General features: G+C 47.9%; 1 protein-coding gene across 1 annotated transcript in view; it reads left to right on the top strand.

Moving 5' to 3' along the window:
• Nucleotides 1–22,341, top strand: part of LOC125959485 (facilitated trehalose transporter Tret1-like) — a 67,687-nt gene that overhangs the window by 3,986 nt on the left and 41,360 nt on the right. Inside the window, exons 3-5 of the mRNA XM_049692307.1 lie at nt 6,140–6,258; nt 6,340–7,659; nt 12,234–12,262. Coding sequence (XP_049548264.1) covers nt 6,140–6,258; nt 6,340–7,659; nt 12,234–12,262 — 1,468 coding nt within the window. The remainder of the gene's footprint in view (nt 1–6,139; nt 6,259–6,339; nt 7,660–12,233; nt 12,263–22,341) is intronic.

Genomic DNA, 22,341 nt, shown 5'->3' with positions numbered 1-22,341 from the left:
ATTATTAGGCGACGGCCATAGACCGTCCGTCCGTCCTACCAGACCGGAACGAGCTACCAGACCGCTCGAACCGCACAAACACCGAGCAGGAGCTGTGACTACCCGGTCTCTCGATTGATATTCGAGTCGATGCCATGTCGTCAATTGGTAAATATGCCAACCTTAATACCACCTCAGCTTAGGACCTTCGTCAGCCTTTCGAGGTACCGGTTGTTTGCCGGAATGGCAGCAGCAGCAGCAGCACAGATCACCGGAGCCAGCAGCCAGCAGCCCAAAGAGAGAGAGATGGTTGTGAGTGTGCGTGTGTGTGTGCGAGTCAGAGGCATGATACCGATTATTGAGAATTAGTCCGTGACTGGAAATTTGAGCCAAAAATTTACCACCAAACGGGACCCCACCCCGGGTCAGGACACGTATGCCAGGAGTTGTCAGGAGAGGAAGAGACATCTCCTAGCAGCAGATGAATGTCATCTTAGCAGCAGCAGCATCAGCAGCACCAGAGTCAGTGCTCCGGAACGATCTCTCTCTCCCCCGGGGGCCGATTCATGGCGGTATAAATTACAAACAGACACTTGAGATAAGGCTTAATAATCAATTTGCATCTATAATGTGCAGCCTCGCATACACACACGAGGACGTCTGCAAGCGTGCGTGCGTGCGTACGTGTTGAGGCGCCGGAAGACCCATTGACACGCTTGGCGGACGCTTTCATGTGCCGTTTGCTCGTGCCAGAGGGGGTTTGGCGTTTGCCGGAGCGAATGGCATGTAAATAACTGGCAACATGTTTGGCTGGGCTTTGAATACATCAGCACCCGCTAGGATGCCCCCGCCCCCCTCTTCCCACACCCCGTTTTCCGGTAATCGTCACCGGGTTGCCCTTTGCCCACCCCCCCCCCCCGGGAGGGAGGGGAGGCCAAGTGCGACGACTGCGAACGTTAGCAGATGGATTCCACGTCCACGGGACACGTTGACAGCCAGCCCGAAATCGAGGCCAATGGAATTGTGTTGACGTAAACACTGTGCACACACGTACACACACACACACGCACGTCGCCGTCGTAATGATGAGCCAAGATCCAGGGATAGCATCCGGGACGGACATTTTGTTTTTCTCCGCCTTCCACCATCCCGTCGATCGTCTTAACCGATCACAGCATATTACAGGCGGAGGACTTGTTGGTGGCGAATGGGGGCTGAGGGTTGTTTGCAATATGTTGACATCTATGTGGCGGACCATGCGTTCGCCTGCGCCTTCTGGAACGCCGATGAATGTCAATAAATTTAAATGAATGATTCATGATATATGTATATCCGATTCGACACGACAATGCGCTCACGGTGCGATGGTGTTTGGCCCTTGTTGACGGTGTTTGAGTAAATATTAGCTAAGGATTTCAATTAGGCGGCGGAGGCGATCAATGGGCTTTCCGGCAGCCATGGAAGCTATTTTGGTTATAGTAATTGCAGCTACAACGTCCGCGTGGAATAGCTAAAGCTCTGGAGGTTGTAGGAAGATGAATAGCATTAACACATGCTTTCTGCAAGCTTGGCATTATGCTTAATGTTTGGTGGTAAAATAATAGGTTATGCGTGCTCATGGGAACTTTAGAGTGTCTTAAGAGTGAACGAATCAAAATTTAAACTACATTGTCAGCATTGCATCAATACCTTGAATTGAAGGAAATCAATCAATATTTTTTTGTATGAATACCGACATTTGTTTCATTTATTTAACTCATCTATTCGATTGTATTTTATTATCCGTAGACTCGAATTAGTTATTTTGACCAACAATGTGGTCCTAAACTTGATGTTAAACATGAAGAACAGCAAATAATAGCAAATCGGAGCGCATAGACTCACTATTGATGTCCTAATCGTGATTCTTTATTTAATTGTTGCCATTTGTTTAATTTGACTATTTATTTAGTGGCCAAACCTGGATCAGGTACACTTGATTTTTAATTGAAGATCATTTGATGTTTCTTTCCCATGCAGTAAACATGAAAGGAGACCACATTTGTCGAAACTTGTAGATACTGCACCACATTTCTGAAGCTCCAATCATTCGAAGTAATTGGAGACATCATGAAAATGTAGTAAGTAATACCCATGTTCGTCAGTCAGCAATCAATTGTTGATTGAGTTCTTTGTGTATCTTCGATCAATACGAGGTTTACAATCCTCGAAACCCCTTTGCCCTCAAATTCCTATTAAATAATTCTAGGCATAGACACACTCACCGATATGTTGAACAAAGTAAGAAATAAAGCGGCATTAAATGCAGGCAGGAACGTGTTGCTTTGACCAAACAAAGCATCCTGCCAAATGCTTGAAATAGCAAACAATACTAAAGGGGGCATCCGAAAGAACGCACTTAAAGTAGCAAACATTTCAAAAACTCTTTCAAACAAAAAAAATGAAAGAACCTTCTCCCTTCCCCCACCGCAGTCATAGTCCAGTCGATAATCCTTCCACTGACCGGCTAGACACAAATTAACGGAAACCACAGCCCCGGCGTGTGTGTGTGTGTTGCGTGGAAGTGTGCCAACCATTCGCAACGCAGCTGATAATTCGTATCGTGCTCCTTCCGCTTCGTTAAACCGCGCTCCGGTCCGGCCACCGCCCGAACGTTTCGTTTCCCTTTGGCACCGGACAGGATTTAGGTCAACGTTCGATTTTCCCTCTGAAATGTTGTCAGCACCTTCTGCCCCTTCCTGCTGCTGCTGCTGCTGCTGCTGGTGCTGGTTAAATCCGGTGCCGCACACAGTGATTGTGTCAAAACCCGATACACAATTGGGCATTGTGAGGCGTGAGACGTGAGGAAGAAGGGAAGTGTAGGGAGGGAATGCTGTTTCCTGTTCTCCCCACAACAAGCAAACCACAAAGTCAGCTTGCAGTTCACACACGTGCGAGCATGTCGGGATTCGGGTGCAAATGGATTGCGATTGGCTTTTTTTTTGGTTTTTGGGGAAGTTTTTTTCTCTCTCGCTCTCTCTTTCGTTTCTTTCGCCATGTTGGGAAGCGAGAAAATGAAAATCCCGGAACCGCAACCAACCGCAGCTAATTTCCTATTGTTTGCGGATATGAAATGAACTTTATGGGAGGATAAATGCTTTCGTCTATCGAAAGTCAACAATGTTTTTTTTCTACATTTCAACCATATTTTTCTTGCTGCCAGTGGACGATGCATCAAAGCATGTTATGAAGCTGGTTATCAGTCGTGCCATGTGTGCGTGCCAATAAATACACATTGTACTTGTTGCCATTTTCAATTAGTACATCCTCCCACAAAAAACGAAAACACCAGCGGACAACGGCCACTAGTCATGATGATGATGATGATGAGCAGCCAGCAGTGTGTCAGTGTGTGGTACTCGAGAGGCACAACACAAACACAAAATCATCCTACGGCGAGGTCGACGAGAAACATTGGCAATGAGTTCCGTAAGCATAGTGATTACCCATGGGAAATCGATACGAATGTAAGACACACCCACACACACACACACACACACACACACACACACACACACACACACACACTCGCACGCCAACAAACGATCTGTTGGCCTCCATTGGCTTTACCGGAGCATCGGAACGATGCGCTTACGTTCGCCTCGTCCTCGGTGGGCTTTAACAGTCCAGCCCCGGGAGCTTCTCTCGAGTCTAACGCCAGACCCAGAGATACAGCAGAGCAGAGAAGAAAGAAATGACTCGGTCTTTAATATCCCATGGAGACGTAAATCAAGCTAGTCATGGAATGTTCCGTGCGGAGTAATCAATCAATTGCGTTCGTTCGCTTTCATTAACGAGAGACTCCTGTGGCCTGCTCGGCTCCGCTTTGCTCCGGTTCTGCATCCGGAAGGTCACAGCGACGTCGAGCAGAGCACACAACAATGGGCCGACGCTACGACGACCAAGATGGTGCCGTTACAAAGCATCGGCCGCGCTCGAGGATATCCGGCTCTTTTTTTTTTTTTCTCCGGAGCTTCCTACCCCAGACTCACGGTCCCGGCTATTCAAACGCACGTTACGCGAGTGATGCGAGCACACAAGTGCGAGCCATAAAAGGCGAAATTGGAATTGCAAATACCACACTATTATACCGCCCGACCGACTTCGGTGGGCCGGTCCCAGGGGTCCTCACTCACTCCCCGAGACCACCGAGCCCCATCATGCTTAACGCGCACAACGAAGCTCATCGAATAGCGACCGGCTGCTGCTGCTGCTTTTGCTGTGCTGATGAGCAGCACAACCGGTGATGCTCGAGTCTCTCGAGTACCGGAAAGGCGAAGAAATAACTACAAAATAAGTGCCACCGAACCGGTGGTTCGGTTCCGTTCGACTTGGACTTGGCGTCGCCGCGAGCGCGCTCGGTGGAAAGTAGCTCTACTTCCTGCGCTAAGTGTGTGTTTGCCCGGCCCCGAGCGAGAGTGCGTATGCCGACGACAGAATGATAGTTTCCGGTTGGATAGTTTCGTTTTTACGATTATGGCTTGAGATCGTGAGGTTTGAGATGCGATGCCGGGCTCCATGTTAGCTCCATGCGGGAGGCGCGCTGGTTTGGTGTGAAACATATTTTTTATGAGCGATGATTTCCCGATAAAACAAGTAGTTGTTGATGTGCCGCGCCATTCGCGGCGCCGGGGGTGACAGAATTTGTCACATTTTATGAGTAGTCAATTTGTCTTAATCTTTCCATAATAATAATTCCATAATTCCTTTATAATCCTGCGTCCATAATTGTCGTGTTCGCGGCCCATATTAACATGTTTTTCGTGATGATAGATGGTGCTGGCTTGTATATTTCGATTGCAGATTTAAATTATTTTTTATTACAGTATTAACAACGAGAACGTCCAATATACGACTTTTGCTTTTAGATGCATAGAGTAGCTGGGTTTTCTGCGTGAGCAGGCTGTCCAAAATTTCGATCCAAAAATCGTTGGAAAAAACAAGCGTTGTTTCTAAAACCCGATTTTTCGATTTTATGTTTTTCTCATGAATCTCATATTAAACTAGGAATTTTCAAAAATTACTATCTGAGGGTCTGGAAATAGAGAGATATTTGAATAGTTTCCACGGACTGATAAAGCATTTTTAAGTAAAATAATTGGTCAAAATACCTTGATGTTAAAACTGATGCTTTGATCGCTTTTGCTTAACAAACCAATTGTCAACTTTCTCCGAAATGATTGGTCCTGCCGTTTTCATGCCGTGATTTTCTAGCAGCATTATTTTCTAGCTACGTTCAGTTGTCATTGTCAGTTTCGATTCAATTGATACAAAGCCAACGCAAAACAATGTCCACGATTCAATGGTTCAGAAATCAGGAAATTCTGAAAAATGAATTTATCAAAAAGGACAAAATACGCAGACTTCATAAATACGTAAGCATTATTCGAGGAATGCAAATAAAAAGAATAAAAATTTTAACACGTAAAATAACTCGACGTAACAAACACGACGGAATGGCGTGATGTTCTAACTAATCTTTGAGATAAACATTAAGGACCATCCTATTGTTACACACACCTCGGAAAAGTTGGATAATATGCTCGAGAAGATTCCACTGGAGCTTGTGAAGTTAATCCATCACCGAACGAGCACCCCTTAATACATTCGATTACTGTAATTGAGTATTTAAAGGTCTTTTGCACCAATTGCGACAGTTCTATCTCTATCGGAATGCGCCTAAATGTCCGCTCAGTGGAACGAAATCGTTCTAACAGGTGAAGCGCCAGGCGATAATGCTCGCCGACGCAAAACGAGATTGCATCAACACATTTCGCCAGCAAACCACCTCTCCTCTCTCCCACTCCGATTAAGAGAGACACACCTTATCTACCGGCCATTAGACGAACGACCTAATCTGGCGTGGCGTTAAGCAGCAGCAGCAGCAGCACCATTCACCCCAAAAAGACAACGCCCGAATTGTTCCGCCGGTCGCTGTGTAAACACAATCTTGCAAACCTTCGTCAACATCGTTCCATAAAGACAACATTATCTGGTCGGACTGGCTGGCGTGTGCGCCTTTTCTCTGTTTCACCTTCCCTTCGTTTGTTTGCCGTCCATTGGCGTCGCCTGCAACGGAAGAACGGAGGAATCCGGTGGTCATTCACCATTCGTAACGCAGTCCGGCCAGCATGACGACGGTGGCGTCGTCGTCGTCGTCGTCGTTGTCGTCGTCCGTTGCAGCCCGATGGACGGAAGCTGCGGGACGATACCGCAACGAGTACCTCGCATCGGTGGCCGGTAGGTCTAAAACCAATCAACGCACCGCACGTATCAATTGTCAGCCAGTAAAGGTATCGTTTCATCCCCTCTCTTCGATAGCCACGCTGTGCATCTTTATGGTCGTCTGCACCAACGCCTGGACATCGCCGGCGCTACCGAAGCTCCTCACCGAACCGAATCCCCCGATCTCGATAACGGCCGACGACGGTTCCTGGATTATGGCGATCCAGGCGCTCGGTGGCATTCCCGGCATGCTAATCGGTGGTCTGACCGTCGATCGGTACGGACGCAAGTGGCCATTCATCGGCAGTGCCGGTCCGGTAATTGCCGGCTGGATCCTGATGGCAACGGCCCGTTCCACCGTCCTGCTCTATGTGGCCCGCTTCCTCTTTGGTGTGTCGTACGGTGTCGCGTACTCCATTGCACCCATCTACCTGGGGGAGATAGCGTCGGCCGACATCCGGGGTACGGTCGGTACCTTCATCACGGCCATGGCCAAGGTGGCCTTCATGTTCGAGTACAGCATCGGACCGTACGTTAGCTTCGAGGCCCTCGCCTGGATATCACTGACCGGAGTGGCCCTCTTCCTGGCCACCTTTCCCTGGATGCCCGAATCGCCCCATTTTCTGCTTGCCACGGGACGGTACGCCGAAGCATTGGCCAGTCTTCGGTGGCTGCGGCGTCGGCCGGACGTGGAGGATGAGTTGGTGGCGATAAAAAAGTCCATCGACCGGATGGCCGATGACCGGCGGATGGCGACCGGTCGGGCGATCCGGGATCTGTTTGTACCGGCGTACCGGCACCATCTGGTGCTGGTGTTGATACTGGCGTTCGGAATGCAGCTAACCGGGGCCCAGGCCATCCTTGGGTACGCGCAGACCATCTTCGGGAAGATATCGACCGATTTGACGCCCGCCGAAATGTCCATCGTTTTGGGCGCGGTCCAGCTGGTGACGGTCCTGTTCCCCATTCTGCTCGTGGATCGTCTTGGCCGGCGACCGATCATGCTGTGGTCCACGGGTGGTTGTACGGCCGGACTGCTGCTCGGTTCCGTTTACTTCACGCTGGACGCCATCGAGAACGTCCGGGTCGGTTCGTATGGGTGGGTTTCCTTCGTCGGGCTGGTGGTGTTTGTTGTGATGTACGCGTTCGGGCTGGCCACCGTACCGTTTGCGATTTTGAGTGAAATTTTCCCACGAAATATTCGGGCCAGTGCGAACGCCCTTTACGGTGTGCTGAGTGCGATCCTCATCTTCGGTGTGGTGAAGCTGTTTCAGGTGGCCGCCGATGCTGTCGGGGTGTATCTACCGTTTTGGGTGTTCACCGGTTGTACCGCGATAACGTTCGTGCTCGTCTATCTGTATCTGCCGGAGACAAAGGGGAAAAGCTTGGAAGAGGTGGACGCCCTTATCGCGGGGCGTTCGATGGTGGGTGGTGGAAAGGGGCTCTCGCGATAACACCTATCGACAATGACAATAGAGGTCAAGTGCCATATCGAAGGGTGTCGGATGGTTGCGGAGAAAGGCCGGAGGCAATCTGTGGATGCAATGTTTAATGCAATGTTTCAGACATTAAGCTTTAAGCAATATTGCAGGTATTTTGTTTTTACATTAGAGCAAAGAAAAAATAAAAAAAAACTATATTGAGTAACATTCCACAGTTAACGAATGCTACAATGATTTTGGTGTGGCAAAGGTTAACTGTGGAAAATGGGAAACGAAGGTGTTGAATTTCGCTGCTCTATTTATATTGCCCTGCCTGATCGATTAGGCCAATAGAGGAAAGTAAATAGACTCAAATTGCATTCTAATTCCTTTTCCTAATCTCCTTCATCAGTCAATTAGAGCAATAAACGGTTGACCGCTATTCATTTCTGATACGAAAACACTTTTTTAATTTTGCATACTGCAGTGGCGATGAATTTGTCATCAACGATTGTATTTATGTTTCAAAAGTGTTGCATAAACGGAGTGCGAATACACATTTATTTGTAGGAGGCAGGAAGAACATTAAAGGCAGGAATAACAAATGTGATTTACGGTAGAAAATGACAATTTACCGCTAAAGAAGTTAATTTTAGTGTACGACTTGAAATAACAATATTACATCCGTTCCGTAATGATTTCTAACACTTAATATGCATTACAGAAACTATTTTTTTATAATTATTTTTATATAAGATAGGAGACTGAATTAAAAGCTATAATATTTCAGTTTTACATTACATCGGTATTGTTATCAACCCAAAAGCGAAATATATTATTCGTAAGCTGCTAGCAGGCAGTCAATATGCAGTTGACCTCAAAGATGACCTTATCCGAGCCGGTCTCATCACTTATCCTTTTAAAAAAAATAAAAATCGAAAATCGAAAATCAAGTTGCAAGACGCTCCAGCATTTTCGGTAAACAACGCATACAGGCAAACATTACCGAACCCCTGGGTCCAACATAACAATAATACTTTCCAGCGTCGTGGTTTAACAATAGCGAGGAGATTGGAAATATGGGAATCGTGGCACTCGCGCCCGGACATCCCAGGACCGCTACAGGCTCCAGAAGCTCCATACGTGACACACGGGATAAAACCAACAGAAATGCCTTCGCTCCGTGCCGTGCTATGAATTAATAAGCGGCTCAGATGGAAAACATGTGATAACGCGGGTCTGGCCGCAATCCGAACCGAACAGGTAGTCCCCAGCATTAACCGAATTGGAAAATGCCCCCGTAAATGTACCCGATAACTGTACTCCGATAAGACGTTTTCGACAAATTATTCCGCTTATCAATCGGACCAAGGGTGTGCAGGCCCCTCGGGTCAAACTGGACCCGATGCCACGTGGGCCGATGGGTTAGAATAACATCCAACCAACGACGCCTAACGAGGCAGAGAGCAATAACGAAAATCATTGCTTACGGGGGCTCTGGTCTGGTAGTAAATGTTTGATGCAGGTTGTAAATGGAAAGTAGAATCGTACTTTTACCGAAATCTCATTATCGTGACCGTTAATCTTGGGCCTTTTTTATTGAGGGAACTGTTACGGATTGCTGGAGTCCAGGTGTTTAGCAATCTATATAAATTTATGGTTCGTTCGGGCTCAAAAAACCGTTCATTTTTGAAGGTTTTTTAGTAACGAAAACATTACTCAAAATTGTGTTTTTTGCTCTCGCATATTTCTTTATAGAGTAGATCTACCGATCGATACGATCTAGATTATCTCAAATTTACAAAATAATCATTCTTTAGTTAGATAATTACTTTCCCGAGGTATACTTATCAAGTTTCTACAAGAATGTCGACTCAGTAGTTTTGATCCTTCGATAAACAACAAAACGTTGAGTTTGGCTAGGCACGTGAAAACGTTGATATGAGTTACGCATGACTCAAGATTTTCCAAACCTTCTCCATGTTTTGCTTCGAATAAATCAAAATTATCACAAGTTTCTCTTGACACTTACCTTGAAAACTGTTAACTGAAAACGGGATTCAAAAACCACCTGGTGAAAATATGACTTCAATTTATGTATTTTTATTCATGAATATTATTATCAAGGCGTTAAAACAAAACCACAAACCCGTCTTGTCTGCTTCATTCAACCTAAACATGCAATTCATTATACGTACACTGTTGGAGCGCAACGGAAAGTGTTTGACAAGTAGCATTACTTTAAATTCAAATCTCGTCCCGCATAAGTGCGAAAAGATGAATATGTGGCAATCAGTCCAACCGACAGTGTAAGTAACATATCATCGTCTTCCCTCCAACCCACCAGTGAATAGAAGCACTCGGTGGAAGGTTTTTGGGTTGAGCAGCAGCACGAACCCAACATCCACCCACCTTTACCGACCGTGCGTAGTGATAACGGGTTCTAGGTTCTACCTGCCCTAGAGCAGGCGGGGCGGGGTCTAAAGAAGCGTTCAAACAATGCGGAAACGCGGTCTGCGAAGCGTCGGCCAAAGATAAATCGGGATCATAAATAAATGCTTCGCGCGCGCCGTGCGTGCCCGGTCGGGAATGTAGTGATAAATGTCAATGGCGGCGGTAATCTGGATGGTCTGACGGGAAATGAAAAGTTAATTCCACGCCAAAGAGGCGGTACCGGTGCGAGAGTTCCAGTGGCGTAGTACGGCAACCGGGAGGGATACCAAACATAGAACGGCTAAGTGACGCACCGGTTCCGGTGCTAAGCGTCGCTAAGTCCATCAAAGTTTCGACAAAATCCTTTCTGCGCCGAGCTTTCACTGAAACAACAACCATCATCATCATCAGCAGCAGCAGCAACAGCAACTACACCGGAAACGGGCCTGGTCTCTATGGTGTGGTCGGTGTGACGAGACAGGGCAGGAAGAGTTCAGCCAAATCGAGTCCAGAGTAGCCGAGGAAGGAGGTGGGACGGACATCGTGGCGAGTGTCCCGCGGTACGGGTCGGGGATTGTGGAGTGCGTCGGTATTTATTGCGAGAGTTTTACCCGTCGCCATCATCGCCAACCGACAGCCAATGAATTTTCGGGGCAGCCGCACGGACGATGTAACTTTTGTTATTAATTTTCGTCACTCGTCAGCATCAGACGGCCGGGGACCAATCAAGCTGCTCCGGGTTGCTGCTTGCCCCCTGCTCGACGGTTACCTGCGCGGCCTGAACCCATCGCAACCGTCGGCCATGCTACTTTTTGATGGGCACACAACGAGGAAAAGGTACGATGCAGGAGGGGAAGCGCGAAAGGAGCAATCCACCAACATCTCAACTACTTAAGCCTAGAGGGACGGTCAAGTAGAAAGAGGAGAAGGTGGGGGAGGTTTCAACTGCTGTTTGCGTTTTGAGTGTCGCGTCCGGAACAGCGCCCACCCACACCTGCCTGACCCATCATAAATTCAATCTGAACTTCATCAAAATTTAAATTTTCTACCATTAAGCGGAGCGACAGACGGGAATGGGGAAGGTGGAAGCACTAGAGCGGGGTATATCGTTGTGCTGCAAGCTGTTGCTGTGGCCAAATATGGTCGCTAGAGTGATAAATATTGATCAACAACGGAATGCGGCACGGTGCATCTGTTTTGGCATCTTCTGTGCAGCGGATATTCTTCTAACGGATTGTTATAATATCGATAATAGACCGTGGTTATGATACGAGATGATCCTTGCTAATTTAATATGATAATTTTACTTGGCACTTCTCAGAACTTGTTCGTTTACGGTCACTATTGCAACAGAAAATCTTTGCTTCAAATTTGTGCATAAATGAGTATACTAATGATGTGTATTAGTGAAGTGAACACGCTATAATTTCATTGCACTGCAATCCTTCAAAATATCTTAAACCTAAATCACGATCCTTTAAACCTGTCGATACATGTTAGTTCTAGTTTAAAGCAAATGTATCATTGTAAATATATTTTTTCAGGCATGGCGCAGATTATATTGCATGTGAAACGATATCCATTCAAACTGAATTCAATTTTGGTGTTTATCGAGCAGTCACACGATGGTAACAGCAGTTTTCCGTTATTTTTAAGCTTACCAAAACATTATTTTTAGTTTTAAGTGTTTTCCGGTTTTATCAGCAATCTCTCTTTTCAAGTAAAAAATAAATAAAGTAGTGCGAGTAGCTTTACTTTACTGGCACCTGAAGTCTTTAGAGGTAGCAACGTCAATGGTAACTCTATAACTAATTTAACACAGCAGATTCGTAATTTTTAATCGAAATTCACATCGAACTAGACTACGTCCGTATCATTGCCGCTTGCACAAATAAGACTGAATGTTAATTTATATTCTGGTTCATCAGACACTTCACACTGTACTGAAAAAAAAACACTTCACACTGTACTCAAAACGCATATAAGTAATGCTTGATTTCATTACATATAAACCACTTCCTAGATAAAGGTGGAAACATGGAGTGCAGAACAGGAAGCTGATGAAAACCAACGAACATGTTCGTTCTTCATCCTTCAACCGAGTGTGCCAACGTCAATAACCTTGTCAAGTGCAAGAGAAGCAATCGCAAAGCCCATCAACAATGGTAACAATGGATGGGGAACCCGAAATTGAGTTTCCCCGTTTTTTTGTGCTACGTCCGGAAAACAAAACCTCAACCTTTCGGGAAGCTCGCTCGCGCCCCAACATCTTTCCAAAGTGCTCTCATGTGCTGCCATTGCCGCAAAATATCGATTTTGAGCATTCCGATTGTAACTTCAGATGGTTCATGCAAAAGCACATCAAACGAGCACCAGCGACCAGAGGGCTTCCGGTAAATGGTAAGGTAAATTGATATTCTTCAAACGCCACGTGGAGTTGAAAATTTTTGCTCGAAAAGGCGGCCGCGCCAACAACAGCAAAGTAACAGTCGCTGAACTCGAAATGGTCTCTGTCTGCAACAGAAAGGGAAAAGGGGCTGTGTTTGACGATCGGTAAGGTGAACAGTGCCTTTTGACACGTCCGCAGGATTTACTTGGACTTGGCCTCCCTCCCCATTCCAGGTCCATCTGCTGGCCTTGAATACCACCCACTCGGGGGGCGGCACACAAACCCGAATCCTTTCGCTCCTTACGCTACGAACGTGACTTTCCACGAAAGAAGTTCTGCCGATGCCAGCGAACCGTCCAATCGTGCCTATATCCCGCCAGGTCACCCGCCCGCCCGATGTCCCTCGTCCCTCGCCCATAATCGTGTCGAGGCCTCCGTCGAGCGGCATTATCCGTCTCGATTGCACGGAATGAATCATTACTCCTCCATCACCCTGGCTCCGAAGAAAGCAAGCACTAGGGGCACTGTGTTTTGGGCAATTATTTGCTCCTTCACAGCCCCGCGATCCGAGACCATTTCATTTCCGTTCCTCACGCCAGACGCCCGACGTTTGACACAAACAAGCGGGTGAGTGAGTTCGTGCTGGCGACTCCAAATCAGAAAAACTACTTCCGGCAGGGAGGGGACGCCTTGCTTTTCATCCTCCATCGAGACCTACGACCTCACAGTTTCTCAAAAAGAAAATGCTTTCCAAAAGGAACTCGAGCGCATCGAGCGAGCGACAAGCGAGCGAGCGAGGGAAATTTGCCACCGAAAGCGCTCTCTTGCGCCTCATTACCCTTTCTGACGGAAAGACTAGGACGGGAAAAGGGGTAGCTGAAGGTCCCGGGCCGGCTGGTAGAGCGGGAGGTTCCACCTCTGACATCCGGATGAAATTTGTGTCAGCTCGTAAATCCCAAATAAAACGGAACGAGACACTCGGGCAAAGTTTATGACGAGCTCTTTCGACGAGCAGACGCACACAGAGAGACACACACACACACAGAGCGTGCACCGGTGTGATGGAGGAGTAGATAATGCTACTGTCACTGACGACGACGGGGACGGGGACAAACCGTTGAAACTGCAGCATAACGGCAACGGTGACTCCAATGAGCTGTGCAGGCCTCGGCGCCGATAAGCGATGGCGGAGCGCACTTGATGCACGGGAAAATCACAAAGTTTTAATCTCTTTTCTCTATGGGTTTTTTTTTCGAGGGTTTTTTCTTTCTCTACTCTACTGTTGTAAAACTGTTGCAATGAGTTTCCGCTGAAAGGAGGTAGTAGCATGTTACAGCTATGCTGACGGTAATGCTTATGCTACCAAACGGCGAACCCGAGTGTTGAGGAAGAGTAATTTCCCTTCCACATGCTCGACACTTCCGTGTGGTAGTAAGTACACATAAGTTAGGAGCATAAAAAGAGGGGATGTTGATGAATAAAATATGATTTTTCGCTTAACTTTGGCCGTGGAATTGATAACGTAATGGAATTAGAAAAGTTCCAATGCTGTGAAATTGCGGAAACAAAGCGCGGAACACACGGAACACACAATGCACACAATCTTCTTGTTGTGGTGTTGCGCCAAAAGAGCAACCACTAACAGGAACCAGGGTAAAAAAAGAGAAAATAAAACCCCAGCTTAGATAGGAACAATGAGTTCGTTCGTTCGTTCGCTCACTCGCTGGTTAAACAGCCCGAACCGAGCAAATACGTTCCGGGCAATGCAAATATAAATCTCAACCAGAACAGCATCGGCAGCATCGACAGCATCAGCAGCAGGAGAGCAACAGAAGTCGCAGAAGACTACCAGAGATGCTGCTTCGGCATCAAGAAGGTATCAAATCAAATCAACTTCACTCTGCCCCCCGGGGCCTGGAACCGCGGTGTAGCTGAGGATAGAAAGAAGTGAGGGGAGGTAAATCTTCCACCCCAGCCAGCCAGCCTGCCAGCCAGCCAGCCAACCAGCACGCTTTTTGCTCAAGATTGCGTTGTCGGAAAACAGCACAAAACAGCGGCAAAAAGGCAGCCCGAAACCAAACCGAATCCAAACGAGGCAATGTTAAAACACTGACGACAGCAACAGCAACAGTAACAGCACCGCAATACACATCAACTGCTTGCGATTGCGAATGGTGGAATGGACGCAAAAAGGCCAGACCACGGCCGCGATCGACGACGGTGCCGCAGAGATGCCGAATGAATCGCGGCAGGTTCGTCGGTTGGTTGGTTGGTTGGTTGGTTGGTTGGTAGCTATGGTCCGTTCCAAGAATTAATTTCCGTCATCCACCATTGGCGTCTGGTATGGTTCGCCGCTCGAACGTTGATGTGCTCGGCCGAGATCACGAGAAGAAGAGGCAGAGCGAGCAAGCGAGCGAACAAAACACTGGCGGCGGTCTGTTTAACGTGCGCGACACGTGAACGTAAACGTGAGTCGACGAACGTCTCCACGTCGATCGTCGGCACGTCCCGTATGGGTGTGTGTGTGTCTGTGTGTGAACTGAACCTCCCCGAGGGGGTTCGTGTTGGTGGGAGTACGAAGAGAGAGAGAGAGAAGGAGGAAAAAACCTGACCCAAAAAGTAGGATGCTGTCACGGTGGCGGTAGCGGAAACGTGCGAGTTAAACAATTTCATTCGGCACTTCCGGCCAAGGGGATTAAGACGACGGTGTGAATGTCTTCCGGGAAGAGGGAAGTAAGAAGGGGGGGGGGGGGCTTCTATCCGTGCGGGGGTGGCGATGGCGGCGGCGGCTAAATTGCGCCTCCGCTGACACGCGTAAAGTGCAAACAATGGAACGAGCAGCACGTGACCGAAATGAAGGGCCACGCCATCGGGGATTGGCGGTCTCCAAGGAAGGAAAGAGAGATCCTCCGGTGGGTTAATAGCAGGATCAGCAGGAAACGTCAGGTGTGACGACACACACACATACGCGCGCACACCAGATGAGATAGCAGCTCTAATCTTGCGTGGATTTTTCCGGGGGTTTTCCCTATTTTTGGGTTTCGTGTTCGTGTTTTCTGGCCGGATTGTAGTAGATGTGAGCGTATCCGGTGGAAGGGAAGGGAAGGGAAGGGGAAGCAACATATTTAGGCCAATGATTAGATGCTTTGAACATATTATGTGTGTGTGTCTGTGCGCGAGTGTATGTTATTGGAACAATATGTTCGAACGGCTTTTGACATCTAGATTTCAACGAATATCGGCGGCTTCACTTCGTAAAGGTTTCATTTGCGATGATTTGACATCAAGGATGCAATACTGTCTGCAATTTCCAATTAATCCTTCGCACATACACACACACACGCACACATACACTAAGTGGAAATGTGAATTACATTTCATACCTGGAATTGAATGCATCAGTCGGATGGGAAAACGAAACACGCTCAAGTTCACCAAAGCATTACCAATTCATTTTATTTCTGGTAAAGTCACGGGCCAACTCAAAGACTAAGCAGTAGCAGGCGTATAGTAACTATAGGCGTGGAATTCCAACCGAGTTTCCTCGCAGTAAAACATTTCTTTTCGAAGAAATACATCCAACAAACGGGCTGAAGCTCGATGTTCCATTTGACTCTCAATTATGCTATAGCTGCGACGCATCTACGGCACGAGCACGAATTTTCCACGATCCTGTGCTTACTAAGGGGAGGCGTGCTGAGGCGGACCGGAAATCAGAAACGCTCGCAAGTACGCAATGGCCCATTACAGGGGCACGATGAAGTGGAACACTCGAGGCGGCCGCTCGTGGTACTTCCGTTCGTAACGCTTCCAAAGGCCAACCAACCAGCCAAGGGACCATTAATACATGCCCATTACAAGGGCATAGGTCCTCCCGGTCTGCTTCAATGCTCCGGTGCGCTCCTCAGCTTATCAAGCTTTCTCGCGTGCGCTCCTCTAGTGCTACGCGGAGCGGTTGTTGAGAGATTTTGAATGCGATTGAATTGGCGTTTACCTTGCGGCGACGACGACGACGACGACGGCGTGATGCTTTCGGTGCTGTTGCGAGCGGTACTCGAGCTGACGGAGCCACAGCGCCACAGCCATAATGGGCTGAACTGTGTTAGATAAGATGATAATCTCGCTGGCTCTCGAGGCATTGCCGGTGCTGGAATGGAGATTTTTTCTTTCTACGATGCACTCACTCCCGTGGTTAAGCGTTTTCAAGTTTTTCGTTGGTTTTTTTTCTTCTTCTTTGCTTTGGTGATACAGGGGATTATCCTGCGCTGGTAAAAGTCTTAATTTCGCTTTGGTGGAACTTAAACGAAATTAGGATTTTTTTTCTCTCTCTGCCTCGTCGTTGGCGGTTCTCCGCGCGAAGGCAGCTCGAGAGAGCCGAGGATTGCCGTACTTTTGGCAAAGGGCGTGGACGATGGTGGCCGGTAGTAGTGGAGCGTCTTGGTCTTGGTGCCGCCAACTTGACGAACGAACCACCTTAGACCAAACCGGATCGCCATTCACGGGCACAGGATCGTGATGAAGCGCTGGTTCAACTTAGCGCCAACATCACCTCCTTCTCTTCCCCGTCGTCGTCATCATCATCAAGGGTTTTATGAACGCGGGTAATAAAATGGATACTATAAAAATTTAATAATCCCTCTCAGGGGTCCTTCGCGAGAAGAGAAACTTCAGTGACACTTGACGTGAGTTAGTTGCGCGGGAAAATGCAAACAGTTTTCCTTCTAGCGAGAGCGGCGTGTAGAGTCTATACGGGAAGTTGATTTTTGATCTTGAGGAAGATGAATCGGTTGAAGTGGCTCCGGCATGTGAGTGCAGAGGAGTTTGAAAGGCAAAAGTACTATAAGGAGGCAGTGGATGTCGCGAGCAGTTCACAGGCGCTTTTTCAACACCAATGATCGAGTTTAAATCTAGAGGATCCCATGAGTTGTTTCTCAAATTCCCCTTCTCCCAGATTAAAAACTGCATCCAATGCAGCGTTCGTAATTCTGCCAACACTTGATTAAAAAGGAAAAGGGCTTAATTTAAAGTTCTAATAAAATATTAACCGTTCTTGAACTAATCCTGAACATATATTAACTGTTTCAATATCTCTCAGAACTTGCCCAGATTGTAAGCAGCTATACCAATACACGGTGCTTATTTCTATTTGCTAGTGTCCACACTATGAGATTTTTGGCCTGGAAACTCGTCTGTTTTGGATGGAATCTGAAAAAATCTTACAAAATATGTAATTAATGGACATAACGTTAAATTGAACCAGCTACTCTATCAGTTTTAACATCAACATTTTTAGATTTTCAACTATAAGTTCCACATTTTCGATCGTACAAGGCAAGTGTTATGTTTTTCTTGAAGGTTTAACATTCTTCTTTCAGTTTCACTAGCTTTAAGCTCCATTGGATCAATATATATATTTTTTATAATTATTTAAATGAGAGATGGTCGATCACAGTTGTGATAACAGTAAAAGCCTACTTTACAATAAATATTAAAGTGACTCTAACAAAACCCTCGGTTTACTTTGTAAATGTGGATAGTATTCTAGGGTTCTGGTACATTTTTGACCATATTCACTATAGTCTGGACGAGGGGTCACACTTCTGCTTGCCCGAGAAACGTCGAAAGATCATCGTCGTAGACATAAAGCCTCTCCTCTACCCGCATAGCTAATCCCGCACCATCATTCCGAGCAGCATCCGCCAGCACGGGTTCGTGGTTAAATCCGTGGCCTTTCTCCTTTCTTTTCGACGATGTTGTTATGGCGCTCGACCGTTTTATCCCTTTTTTGGGCGGCGGCGGCAGCGAGGAATGATTTGCTAATGACTACGGTCATCGCGTTTCAATTGGCCTAATTGGCGTACGGGATCGCCGGGAGCCACGAACCGGGCGCGAATGATGAAGGATTTGGGCCTTTTTATTCAACAAACCACGCGGTCAACCAACCAGGACCCCGGTTTTTTTTGGAGGTAGGGGGGGGGGGGTGGCTCCGGTCCCATCGCTCCCGGTCCAAGGCGCATGCAAAAGATGGGGTGAAATTTTTAAACAAATGTTCACTTCATTCACCTTTCTTATCGCACTCGCTTCTGTATAAAGCGGCGTCAATCGTGCCCCCCTTTTTGAATATGGAGCAGACGACGCTTGTCTTGGGTCTGGTGGGCCTAGTGCGATCGCACTTGCATCAGCTGGTCTGGCAGACAGCTGGCGTGTTCTTTTTAATGCCATCCATCGGGCACTCGAACCTCGAACCGAACGAAATCACAAATTCTTCCGTTTTTTTTCCTTCTCCTTTCTCTCACACCTCAACATACAACGAGCAAATCGAACCGAGAAGGACGCCGCACGGATATGCCATTAGCAGTTAAAGTTGGGCAAGCAACAAATAGAATGGAAAAGGAAAACAGGCAAAACGAAATGGCGCCCCGGTCGTAATTAAGCGCTTTTCAGATTTTGCTCCCGTCTTGTCTCTGCAATAATAAATTATAAACCTACCCTTCACCGCCGCGCCGCATCGTTCCAACCCTCCGTCCGCTCAGAAGGTGCTTCATCATCCATTACAAAGCGACGCCTTTACCGAACGACCCGTTCCGGGGGGTGGGGTGGGGAGGGCAACCAATTTTCCGTGCTTTTATTTTTGTCCCCAGTGCCCAGGGACCAATTGGGCTACCTCCGTCACCTTCGCCAACCCGTTTTGATCCGAAAAAATAACGGATTACAGTGCAAACGAAGGGTGGCCGGCCACCGGGTTTACGATCAGCGCTTGCCGTGTGGCCGCGTCTTTTATTTTTGCCGCGTGTTTTTTTTCTGTCGTTTTAAAGGCCCCGTCAACGACCTGAACCGTACGCTTCAATGTGATTAGTTTTGGCGAGCAGAGCCTTTGCCAGAGGGAGAAAGGGGGTGGCCACCCCGAAAAAAAAAGAAAGAAAAACAACCAACCCGGGGTCCAGTTCGTGCGCGCCAAAAACCTTCGGAATCGAGTGGTTCGTGGCGCGATCGCGCAAAGTCAGCGCAAAAATGGTAACGCAAAAAACGGAGCCCCGGACCTTTAACCGGAACCCAATTTGCTGCCCCCCAGCCCCCGCTCGCCACTTCCGACGGTCAGTGGACGGTCCGACACACCGACCGATACCGTCGTGGAGGGATTAAGTTTCCACCAGCGGCACCCAGCAGCCGAGTTATGATGGAAACACGGTTCGCTGTGTTTGCCACTTTTTAACACTCTCACGGTCCCCTCCCACCCCGGGGTCTGGTAGCAGATTGGAAGGATTTAAACTTTCGGTGTCCCTTTTTTTTGCGACAGTCGCGTGTCTTGACGCTTCCAAGAAAGCTCACGCTAATCCCACCGTTTTTATCCACCGCGTTGCAACTTTTCCAATAATATTGGAAACGATTTTGCGTAAAAACCGTGGTTCCTCTTCCTCCGATCCGATCGATCGATCGATCGATCCGCGGCTTCCTTGGTGTACGCAGCTGCCGCCCGGCCACGGACTATTGGGGTAACAATTAAGGAAGGGCTCAGCAATGGATACTCAAAGCCTAATCCCGGTGTAGGTTTTCCAAACGCGAGCAAAACGCTTAAATTGAGATTTACTTAACTCTTCTACAGGGAAGGTAAACATATTTTTCTACATCGCAACAAGGAAAAGCGAGCGCTGCTGCTAGACGAGATGAGGTAGCGGGGACCGAACAATTTTGGAAAATAAATGGCCAAACATTTCCCGGCAACTAGCTCAAAATTGGAACTGCGTGGAATGGCGGCCGACTACAGACTTGACTCCGCGATAATAAACAATATTCCTCACCACAGCTAAATGTGCATTCGGTCGGTCATATTTCCCACCGAGAGTATTTCCCACCGATGCATTATTCACATTCCATTTTCGATGGAAATACGATCTTCCGCTTTCCCCTATTTCGCTTCGCACATCGATTCCGCCGCATCAGCAGCCAGTTGCATCCGAAAAAAACAAACCCCGGGAAAATAACCCGGTGTTCGCCGGCAAAAACGGCCCATTCTGTGTGCGTGTGAGTTCCGTTCCCAGTTTCTAGCCACTTTGCACTCGGTGCTACACCGGGACTCCGGTACGCGACCACAAAAAGTAATCATATTTATTCAGTTTAATCAACCGTACTGGCGACAAAAAAGAAACTACTTCCATGTGCGAGACTCAAGCGCGCGTTTTGCGCGCGAACCCCACAAACAAAACTAGCTTGAACAGAGCTCGGCAGGCGGGGTGTGTGGCAGCGAAAAGTGTGCCTCAGTAGGAACTCCGGTAACACACAAAAACTTCAAAACATAGCCACACTACATGGCGGCATCGGTATGTGGAGCAGCAACATCGAGCGACAGGAATCCAGTCCAGGGACTAGCAGCTCTCTCGAACCCCATTTCGAAGGGACCGCTTCCCACCCTTCCTGGCAAACCAGCTGCTTCCGTTTGGCACCGTCCAGTTGCCCTTCCAGAGAGATAGAGAGAGAGCATAGCGTACCGGAGCATCAGCAGCAAAGCGAATAAAGGCATTATATGGTTTTCGCGTAAAACTCGAATAATAAAATTTTACGATTATTGCCACAGCACTGATGCCACTTCGATGCCACGTCGCGTCGCGCATCCAACGGCGGGACGGAGCGGGTGTTCGAGCTCGGTGCGTCGAGATTGCGCGCGTATTATCATTTTTAGATCCAGGGACCTGGGCCCCGGGCACACACACACACACGCACACGAAAGGAACACCACGATCACGGTGTAGCTGGCAGTAATGCGTTTTGGTTGATGCCGTTGCGTGAGTACGGGACGGGACACATGTGCACAAGGTGGTCTGTAGGTGTGTGTGTGTGCGTATGTGTGTGTGTGCGTATGTGTGTGTGTGCTGGTGCTGGTGCGTGCAAGCGCTTTTGGAAATGAAACGTACGAGAGCCAAATACGAGTGCCAGCGAGATTCATCTGCTGCGAGGTTCACAAAGAACTCCCTCCATTCAAAAAAAAAAAAAAAACTGCCGGAAACACAACGCGGTCTCCACTGTACCGATATGCCAGCGAGACCGTCGACGGCTCGTTCGACGGAAACGGAACGTCCTCGAATCGTTACACGAATGGCCACCGCCGCCGACGACGACTGGCGCCTGTTCCGGTTTTCCTCTCGCATTGCGTGACGTTCACGCGTAAGATTCAAATGGCGAAAAATCTGTTCTACTCACCAGCGTGAGGTGTGTGTGTGTGTGTGTGCGCTAATGAAACGCCAGGACGCGTTTGCAAGACCAGAGCGATGGTGTGGTTTGCGGTTCCGGGGTGCAGCTTTCACACTGCAGCACCACCACCATCATCCGGTGGTGTCTTTGAATTTATGCCACCGGCCGCCATTATCGCCCAATGGTCGGAAGCGTCTGGAACCGGCGCGGTGTCGGTGGAGCATAGGATGATGATGATGGGGTCCGAGCTTTGGGGTAGAGAAGGCGCTCGTGGAAGAATGTTCCACCGTTCAACGGTATTTCCAACGTTCCGTACCGAGCTGAATGGCGTTCCGATTATGTGTAACGTTGTAGCGGGAATGGGGATGTCCGTTTTAAATGATCCTCTATAGAGAGATATCGCCACTAATGCATTGGCATTAGCATTGGCATTCGTTTGTGTCATTTCGAAATGGAAAGGACTTCCAGTTGGGGTTTTACGCGAGGTGTTCGTCCAACTGCATCGCTCGTTCATGCAGAATTAATTTCATTTGATGTCTAGTCTCGTGTATTTCAAAGATTCTCATTTATGTATGCATCGAAATAGCTCATAAATCATAAATCGGCTCAAAGCTCATAACCCAACGGTGGTATATCGTTTGAACGCCGATTCGATTTCACCCACACATA

This window comes from Anopheles darlingi, chromosome 2 (genome assembly GCF_943734745.1).
Source record: "Anopheles darlingi chromosome 2, idAnoDarlMG_H_01, whole genome shotgun sequence".
Taxonomy (NCBI): domain Eukaryota; kingdom Metazoa; phylum Arthropoda; class Insecta; order Diptera; family Culicidae; genus Anopheles; species Anopheles darlingi.
The sequence above is the reverse complement of the archived record's forward strand: the minus strand, read 5'-3'. Positions and strand labels throughout refer to the sequence as shown.